The sequence below is a fragment of the Borostomias antarcticus genome (assembly GCF_949987555.1).
Source record: "Borostomias antarcticus genome assembly, contig: scaffold_136, whole genome shotgun sequence".
In the NCBI taxonomy this organism is placed as follows: Eukaryota; Metazoa; Chordata; class Actinopteri; order Stomiiformes; family Stomiidae; genus Borostomias; species Borostomias antarcticus.
In genome coordinates, this window is record NW_028176316.1 from 289,817 (window position 1) to 299,899 (window position 10,083).

Below are 10,083 nucleotides of genomic sequence, written 5' to 3' on the forward strand. Positions count from 1 at the left end.
GCCTAGCTTTGTCACTGCCCACCATTGTTTCACTCTATTCACCCAGGGACCCAGGACGAGGGCAGGGAAGACGCGCTAATCAGCGCTTAACCGCTTAAATAACTCTTTACAAATCATTAAAAGACATTTCTAAAACATTTGTATAAAATTTAAAAACGCTGAACATATTCGTTTAAAACAGCTTAATAGAAGAATAGTTTTGTGTTCCAGCTTAATATACTTTTTTCTCTTTTTCCTTATTTCAGGAGCAAAGCTGTGAGCTGATTGCACAGTGGTTCATGTTACTCATCTCTGAGGTCCTGACTCAGGATTTCCCGTGATTGGTTGTGAGCAGGAGGTTCCTGGTTGAAAACATCCAGTGTTGATCATGTTTTTGGTTTGACTGGTTGTCGTTTTGAATTTACCACTTGGTTTGGGACTCCAAAGAGCCTCGTCTGATGAAGGAAAAAGACACTCGCTACAGTTTCTAAATATATAGTATTATATACAGTATTATATAGAGTATTATATACAGTATTATAGTTCCTGGGCCGGGAGGAGTTCTGAGTGTGAGAGGTGAACATGTGGAACAGTTTTGACAAGACTTTCCTTTTTCTGTCACAAAATATATTTATCTTTTTATGATCTTGCTTGAAACGACAATTCTTCAAGGCCTTGGAAATAAAAGTGTAAAAATAAGGTGGGTTAGTAGCAGCATTGTCCGCCTGTGGTGAGAGTACCAGTACACCATCCCACTGACCCTGACCCCCCCCCACCAGACACACCCTTCCCCGGGCCGGTTTGCCTTTTATGTTGTGGACGGACCGCACGCCCACTTCAGTCCCCCGTAAACATGTCAGAGGCTGATGATAGAGAGGGTTCGGGACGGCGCACATAGACTGACCTCAAGTGCAGCTCATTAGACGGCCTCAACTGGAACCAGGCAACATGGGGACATGGAAGAGGCAGAGGAGGCAGGCAGTCAGTCAGTCAGTCAGTTGGCTAATCAGTCAGTCAGTTGGCTAATCAGTCAGTCAGTCAGTCAGTCCGTCAGTCAGCTAGTCTTCAGAATCAGGACAGGTTGTTTACAGGTTGTTGTGCTTGTGTAAAGTTAGTCTTACTGTGATACAGGACTGTCCAGTGTAACATACAGTATTGTGCATCAGATCCATCCATGAATGTGAAACAGTGAAGACTGCACGAGGAGAAAGCTCTCAGATGGTCTGGTCAAAGATGGATAGTATTTCAGATTTCATCATCATCAGTCTATTATTACTGAAGCGGCCCAGAGCTACTGTACCTGTCCTCTTTCAAACAGACTCAACACACATTATTGAGAAGTCATTGTTGTCTCTTTTAAAGCGTAGAGTATCAGTACAAGAGTGTTTTGACCCCTCTTGTCAAGTCCTTAGTCCTGTAGATAAGATCCTGAACCTGCTGGGCCTGGGGGCCTCCTGGGGGCCTCTCCGCCTGCGTTACCTCCTTCCTGACATCTCTCGTCCTGCAGCTCACCTTAATTGGGGCCCTTTGTTTGACCACCTCCCTCAATAAACAATGCAATCACCCCTAACCCCCCCCCACTCTCATCACTTAGACGGAGCATGGCTAGGAGTAATTGCCCCTGTAGGGTAGGAGAGCGGGGTAATTGTGTGCAGTGTAACTACAGTGGCCCTGTGAAAGGGGGTCATTGTGTGGCCCAGGAGCTCGCCTCTGAAGACCGCTTTGTTTGTGCCGCAGGAGATAATGAAGGTATTTGGTCGGGCACATGAGAGGACAGCACACAGAGGCAGACTGGACACACAGGGAGATATGAGAGAGAGATGAGACTGAGGGAGATATGAGAGAGAGATGGGACTGAGGGAGATATGAGAGAGATGAGACTGAGGGAGATATGAGAGAGATGGACTGAGGGAGATATGAGAGAGATGGACTGAGGGAGATATGAGAGAGAGATGGGACTGAGGGAGATATGAGAGAGAGATGAGACTGAGGGAGATATGAGAGAGATGGGACTGAGGGAGATATGAGAGAGAGATGGGACTGAGGGAGATATGAGAGAGAGATGGACTGAGGGAGATATGAGAGAGATGGGACTGAGGGAGATATGAGAGAGAGATGGGACTGAGGGAGATATGAGAGAGAGATGAGACTGAGGGAGATATGAGAGAGAGATGGGACTGAGGGAGATATGAGAGAGATGGGACTGAGGGAGATATGAGAGAGAGATGGGACTGAGGGAAGAGAGATATGAGAGAGATGGGACTGAGGGAGATATGAGAGAGATGGGACTGAGGGAGATATGAGAGAGATGGACTGAGGGAGATATGAGAGAGATGGGACTGAGGGAGATATGAGAGAGAGATGGGACTGAGGGAGATATGAGAGAGAGATGAGACTGAGGGAGATATGAGAGAGATGGGACTGAGGGAGATATGAGAGAGAGATGGGACTGAGGGAGATATGAGAGAGAGATGAGACTGAGGGAGATATGAGAGAGAGATGAGACTGAGGGAGATATGAGAGAGAGATGGGACTGAGGGAGATATGAGAGAGATGGGACTGAGGGAGATATGAGAGAGAGATGGGACTGAGGGAGATATGAGAGAGAGATGGGACTGAGGGAGATATGAGAGAGAGATGGGACTGAGGGAAGAGAGATATGAGAGAGAGATGGGACTGAGGGAGGTATGAGAGAGAGATGAGACTGAGGGAGATATGAGAGAGAGATGGGACTGAGGGAGATATGAGAGAGATGGGACTGAGGGAGATATGAGAGAGAGATGGACTGAGGGAGATATGAGAGAGAGATGGGACTGAGGGAGATATGAGAGAGAGATTGGACTGAGGGAGATATGAGAGAGAGATGAGACTGAGGGAGATATGAGAGAGATGAGACTGAGGGAGATATGAGAGAGAGATGGGACTGAGGGAGATATGAGAGAGAGATGGGCCTGAGGGAGATATGAGAGAGATGAGACTGAGGGAGATATGAGAGAGATGGGCCTGAGGGAGATATGAGAGAGAGATGGGACTGAGGGAGATATGAGAGAGAGATGGGACTGAGGGAGGTATGAGAGAGATGAGACTGAGGGAGATATGAGAGAGATGAGACTGAGGGAGATATGAGAGAGAGATGGGACTGAGGGAGATATGAGAGAGAGATGGACTGAGGGAGATATGAGAGAGATGGGACTGAGGGAGATATGAGAGAGATGAGACTGAGGGATATATGAGAGAGATGGGCCTGAGGGAGATATGAGAGAGAGATGAGACTGAGGGAGATATGAGAGAGAGATGGGACTGAGGGAGATATGAGAGAGAGATGAGACTGAGGGAGATATGAGAGAGAGATGAGACTGAGGGAGATATGAGAGAGAGATGGGCCTGAGGGAGATATGAGAGAGAGATGAGACTGAGGGAGATATGAGAGAGATAGGACTGAGGGAGATATGAGAGAGATAGGACTGAGGGAGATATGAGAGAGAGATGGGACTGAGGGAGATATGAGAGAGATGAGACTGAGGGAGATATGAGAGAGAGATGAGACTGAGGGAGATATGAGAGAGATGGACTGAGGGAGATATGAGAGAGAGATGGGACTGAGGGAGATATGAGAGAGATGGGACTGAGGGAGATATGAGAGAGAGATGGGACTGAGGGAGATATGAGAGAGATGGGACTGAGGGAGATATGAGAGAGATGAGACTGAGGGAGATATGAGAGAGAGATGAGACTGAGGGAGATATGAGAGAGAGATGAGACTGAGGGAGATATGAGAGAGATGGACTGAGGGAGATATGAGAGAGATGGGCCTGAGGGAGATATGAGAGAGAGATGGGACTGAGGGAGATATGAGAGAGAGATGAGACTGAGGGAGATATGAGAGAGATGGGACTGAGGGAGATATGAGAGAGAGATGGGACTGAGGGAGATATGAGAGAGAGATGAGACTGAGGGAGATATGAGAGAGAGATGAGACTGAGGGAGATATGAGAGAGAGATGGACTGAGGGAGATATGAGAGAGAGATGAGACTGAGGGAGATATGAGAGAGATGGGACTGAGGGAGATATGAGAGAGAGATGGGACTGAGGGAGATATGAGAGAGATGGACTGAGGGAGATATGAGAGAGATGAGACTGAGGGAGATATGAGAGAGATGGGACTGAGGGAGATATGAGAGAGAGATGGACTGAGGGAGATATGAGAGAGAGATGGGACTGAGGGAGATATGAGAGAGAGATGGGACTGAGGGAGATATGAGAGAGAGATGGACTGAGGGAGATATGAGAGAGAGATGGGACTGAGGGAGATATGAGAGAGAGATGGGACTGAGGGAGATATGAGAGAGAGATGGGACTGAGGGAGATATGAGAGAGATGGGACTGAGGGAGATATGAGAGAGATGGACTGAGGGAGATATGAGAGAGATGGGACTGAGGGAGATATGAGAGAGATGGGACTGAGGGAGATATGAGAGAGAGATGGGACTGAGGGAGATATGAGAGAGAGATGAGACTGAGGGAAGAGAGATATGAGAAGAGAGCAGTGCAGAGCTGGCTTAGCTAGAGAGAGAGAGAGATATTACAACATACAAAGTTAAATTTGTTCTGAAGTCATATTTCTGTGCTGTCATGGTGGTTTGGCGTCTGGTTTTCTATTAAAGACGTGACAGAAGCCAGAGAACATAATGAGGGGTTTTGTAAATGAAAAATAACACCAAATGTGCATGAAGTACATTTAATTTTCTTTAAAACGGTTGGTGACCCTCATACACACACTCTCTCCAGCTCATGCTTCAAGATCACTATTTACACCATCAGACAAGCTCGTCACATCCTTCCATCATCACAATATCAACCATCTTGATCTCGGTGTTCGATCAGACAATCCAACATGGCGTCACCTGCGTCAAATCACACAAGTTGAAATGACTTGACCAGTTGTCTTCCTCTCAGTCGGAGCCTGTTTCACGTTCATATTGAGAATTACAAGCTTTTCAAACAAAACAAAGTAGAGAAAGTAGAAAAATAACACACCTGAAAACACTTCTCTAGAATTAGCAAAGCAAAAATATGTCCACTCAAAAGGGGAGAGCCTTAATGGCCCCCACCATGTGACACTTCACAACGGAAAGATCAAATAATAGAAAGAATAGTTTTTAGGCACAACTTACTTCAAGATCTATAAATAAATCTTCAAACACTATAGCACCGACTTCACCTTATAATCAATAAATAAAAGAAAAGGTCTTAATTTACTAACTCATCAATGGTCATTTCAAACTATCTTGCCATTTATTCAGCAAGATACGGCCTGCATGACATGATCATCCTTAATGCTTATAATTTAAGACATAAATTAGATTATTTGTGTAAATATGAAATTAAATAAGACAAACATCAGAGAAAGCATACTCAAAGTTGAGACATAAAACAATATATCATCCTTTTCCCTTTGGCAACTAAACCCATGCAGCACCAGAAGGACCACTGTTTGTCTATTTCTTCAAAAATTGATGAACAGATATAGAAGAGAAATGACTGAAAACGATGCGATGCTCCCTAAACCCCTCATTTAAAACTACCTTTCCTTTTGTTTACCGGTCCATCTGCTGACTCAATTTCGCCAGTAGTTTGTATAAAAAAAAATAAAAGAGTGTGTTTGTGTTTGTAAGTGTGTGTGTGTGTGTGTGTGTGTGTGTGTGTGTGTGTGTGTGTGGGTAGTGTTTATTTGCACGTAGGCTTGCACGTGTGTGGTCCATAGAACCATTATTTGCAACCAAAATACTCAGCTATCCTGTCTGTCACTGCAAACAAAATCCATACTGAACCAACAAGTTGGTTTGTTTTCATGTTGGTTTGTTTTACAACGAACGTTGCATCTAGAATAACTGTCCCAACCACGTACGACACGACATAGACAAGTCAGGGAGTCATATCTCCAGCAGACCGCTACTATTCTCCACGCCGTTGGCCGTCCCAGTCTTCCCTCCTTCGTCCCCGTTGGTGGAGGGGTCGGGGACGACGCTGGTCGGCCCGGCGGAGGAGGGGTCTGTGGGCTCCTCTCCCCGAGCGTCCGCCTGCCCCTCTCCGGCCAATCCCGTCTTCTCCTGCAGCGCTGACTCGGCGTGCGTCTTCTGGTGCTTGCTCAGGTGGTCGCTGCGCGTGAAGCGCTTGTTGCACAGCAGGCAGGTGAACTTCTTCTCGCGCGTGTGCGTGCGCACGTGCCTCTCCAGCTCGTCGGAGCGGGTGAAGCGCTTCCCGCAGAACAGCCAGTTGCAGACGAAGGGCCTCTCCCCGGTGTGCCAGCGCAGGTGGGCCTTCAGGTGGGACGCCTTGCCGTAGACCTTGCCGCAGCCCGGGATGTGGCAGCTGTGGACGGGCTTCTTCCTCAGGGAGGCGGCCGACGCCCCCAGCCGCTCCAGCTCCTGGCAGTTGGGACAGTCACAGGAGGACCTGGTGGGGGTCCCCCCGTAGCCCCCGGACCCCCGCGCCGGCTTCAGGCCCATGGAACTGTCCATCAACCCCCCGCCGGCCACGGGCTTGGGCTTGTACATGTCCTGGGGCAGCATGTGCTGGGAGGGCTGGAGCAGGTGGGAGGAGGAGCCCAAGCCCACCGAGGGGTAGGGGGCGGGGTTGAGGGAGGTGAAGTCTGTGCTGTAGCTGGGCAGCTGGGGGCTGAGCGAGGCCTGGGGGGCCACGGGCTGGAGGGAGGCCTGGAGGCCGTCGCCCTGGGGCTGCGCAGCGCTCAGCCAGTTGGAGTTGGGGTGGACGTCCCACCAGGAGGACGTGGCGTTGGCGGGGGCGGCGGTGATGCCGGGGTGGATGCCCGCCTTGTACCAGGAGCCGTAGGGGTGCGTCATGTCCAGGGAGGTGTAGACGCTGGTCAGACAGTCGGCCGTGGCGTGGGCCTTGGACACCAGCAGGGAGGGGTCCTGGGACGCCCCCGTCTGGAAGGAGTGGGAGAAGGGGTTGTACTCGGTGGCGTAGCCCCCGGCCGAGGGGGGCGGGCTGCCGGTGGGCGTGAGGAGGCCCCCGCCCCCGCCGTAGGAGGCGCTGTAGGAGTCTGTGAGGCCGTCGCCGGCGCGCCCATTCTTAGGGGCCTGGAGGTCGGAGGTCATACTGTAGGGTTTCTTCCCCGGGGCGGAGCTGCTGGTCTTACCGGGCGTGGCCGAGTCCCTCACCGGGCTGCTGTTGCTGCCGAACTTGTTGCAGGTGGCGGTTAGCATGGCCAAGGGGCTGGAGCCATAGCGCGCTTCTTCCTGGGAAAAGACCAGAGCTGGGTGAACACAACACATCAACACTACATTCAGATAAACATAACTATTACTACTGTGTTAAAACCGACACACACAGAAAAGTGAAACATGTCAAGTGTATATTATCTAAAAAGACGAACAAGACCAGGGGCAGATGAGAGAACATGAGAAGGAGAGCAGGAAATGGCTGCCGCTGCTTCTGTCTGTGTCAACACTAATAAAGAACTGATGTCTGCCCCGGTGCCTCTTCTCCTCAACCTCTAAATGGAGGCCAATTACCCCGGCTTGTTTAAGCATGTGAATGTTCTGCTGAGAGCAAGAATAAAGAGCCAATCTCTCCAGTCTTTGGTTTCACTGCATTACTGTTGAGTTATGAATTTCCTAATTTTGGCAGAGACATTGCAATATTAGTTTTTTTCCCTTCCCCCTGCATTGTGTGATTGAATGAAACGTGATAGGAGGTAATACATTATCTGAGCATTCTACACACTAAGCAATCCTGTGAGCCTAATCTTCGGTGTCAGTTGAAGACAAAGTCTTGCCAAACATGTTTTGGTGGTCACCATGGCCCCTGAGACGGTTAGCATGCTAAGACCAAGACCAGCAACAATGGCACATTGTTCCTCTACATTAGTCCCTGTCATTGTCCTGTCTTTTCTACCACAGTACTCAGCCAGTCAACATGTCAGTCAGACGGTGGACTGAGAGCTTGTGAGCTGTGACAGTTGCATGGTTAGTTCAGGACCTTGTGGGTGAGTGTGGTGACTGAACTTGGGTCGTCAAACACAGGCAGCCTCTCAACCCGTCCATCTGTTGTCCAGATAGGCACACATCCCTCTTGGAGATCAGAGAGCCACCGGACTGTCGCGCTACCTGGAGTGTGGAGTGTGTTCTTATGTTTCTCTTCACCAAGCCCCTCTATAGAACGAACGCCTCTCTGATGGCCGCATGGTCGCCATCCCTGATTTGACACCAATGTAGCGTTTGTGGGGCTCACAAACCAGATTCGACAAAAAATCTCTTTTTATAGGCCTATAGGCTAATCTCTTCTTATCTCTTTTTCTAGAGAGGGGGGTTACAGACCCAGTCCAACAGAGATCATTACTACTCATCTGATCTGAACATCCGCAGCACAGAATATACAAATATAACATTTGAACGATTTAAGGTTTCTTCGAAACTCAGAAAACTTCGGTTTCCACATCTTATCGTCAGATGTAATTCGTTCCCATAAAAATATATCAGCCAATTAGGCCCTCGCTCGCGCGCAGTCACCCTAATCACCGGCCCCCGGGGGGACCCCCCCCCCCCTTCTAACCTCCTGCGGGGTGATCCGGTATCCGGTTGCTTCAGCTCCCGTCTCCAGGTTCATTACGCTCAGTCACAGAGTTAAGGGTTTAGTGCGGCCGTAATGCGTGTCCAGTGATCTCAACCCACTCCCGTCTCCCCCCTCCTGTCCATCGGCATCTATTTACTGGACAGAGTTAACGAGGGGATTTTGATCTTGATGTTGACTGATTTGGCCGTCATTTTTAATTTCCCCTGATAGATAGGCCTCGTAGTGTGTAAATATGCCTGAGTCTGACCACAACATATTCGCATCCAGAGTTTGGATGACTAATGATGATGATGCCACCATCCTGCAGACAATTAGACCAGATTCAGTCTACAGGTGCTCATGCGAGCCGACATGGGGCAAAATCCAGTGCTCATAACCTGGAATAAATAGCCTCATCAAACTGACTAAATTAAGAATGCATATAGTCAACGCACTAGCCTGAGTGAATAAAGGACTTGTTGCATAATAGGCATAGGTTAGGCTACATTTTACAATTACGCACAGTGCACGATTTGTGCCAATTTTCATGTAGACTTGATCAGATATTCTCACTCCGTTTGCCATATGTTAACATTACCCCCCTTTAAATGCACCCGTAACTTACAACATCAACAGACTTTAGGCTTTAGATAACCATCCATTCACTTTGGGTTGTAACCTACCTCGCTTAGCAGGTTCTCGAGAGAAGCGAACCCCTGTTTAAACTGCCAGTCGTTCATAGGTGAAGTGTGAATCAGAATATAACGACCCCTACCTCCAGAATAGATGCGGCCATCCCTGAGAACAGTATCCAGAGCAGAGAGGGTCTAGCGCAGAGAGGGTCCCGGGACGGTTTGGAGGAGTTGGTCTCAGGAGCGCAGAGACGTCTTGGGGAGACAGAGGCCCCGCCCCTAAATTACAGGGTCGGGCTCTTTGAAGATTCACTAAGAGGCAATAAAGGAGCGAGGGAAGGAAACGGAGGCAGGTGATTGGTGGAGAGAAGAGGACATCCCAGGTCATTGGTGGAGAGAAGAGGACATCCCACCTCTCCGAATGAACACCGACAAATCCCCATTCACCTTCGGGAGAGATGGGGTCTTGAATTAGTTAATTCGTCAACAGTCAGGTAATTCACTCCCCGTTAGAGGGGATCTGCTTTCAGTTTAAACATCACAGTCTTACCCAGTCTGGGGAAAATAATGATTGAATTGGACACTATTATGATATGGTAGTTACCACAGCTCAGCTTGTGGGAATAAAATGTGAAAAGGCGCTTCTGTCCCCATTGTTATGAACAGAATTAGACAGACATGATTTAATGACCTGTTAATAAGCATTCTCAACTGTTCTACCCCATCTAATCATAATGATCGCGATAATGGTGACAATAATTGAATCACATGAGCGCTGTTTGAGTCCGTTTAACTTTTCCAAATCCAGACAGAAAAGAAACCTGCCCACAAATAAATCAAGAGATTAAATTGGCCGGGTCTGTGGTTCGCATTTTGTAGCCTATTTTATTGTTT

At 48.6% G+C, this 10,083-nt stretch overlaps 1 protein-coding gene across 2 annotated transcripts; it reads right to left on the reverse strand.

Annotated features, from left to right (window-relative positions):
- Positions 1-5,913: 5,913 nt before the first annotated feature.
- sp7 (Sp7 transcription factor) lies at positions 5,914-9,353 on the reverse strand (the record flags this gene model as incomplete). 2 transcript variants are annotated; one of them, XM_084462584.1, is made up of 2 exons in its annotated part: positions 5,914-7,242; positions 9,333-9,353. In XM_084462584.1, the coding sequence occupies 2 exons, from the start codon at positions 9,351-9,353 to the stop codon at positions 5,914-5,916; spliced, it is 1,350 nt and encodes a 449-aa protein (XP_084318710.1). The 2 variants fall into 2 exon arrangements, with proteins under 2 accessions (XP_084318710.1, XP_084318709.1); XM_084462583.1 differs by having other exon boundaries at positions 9,324-9,353.
- Positions 9,354-10,083: the final 730 nt, after the last annotated feature.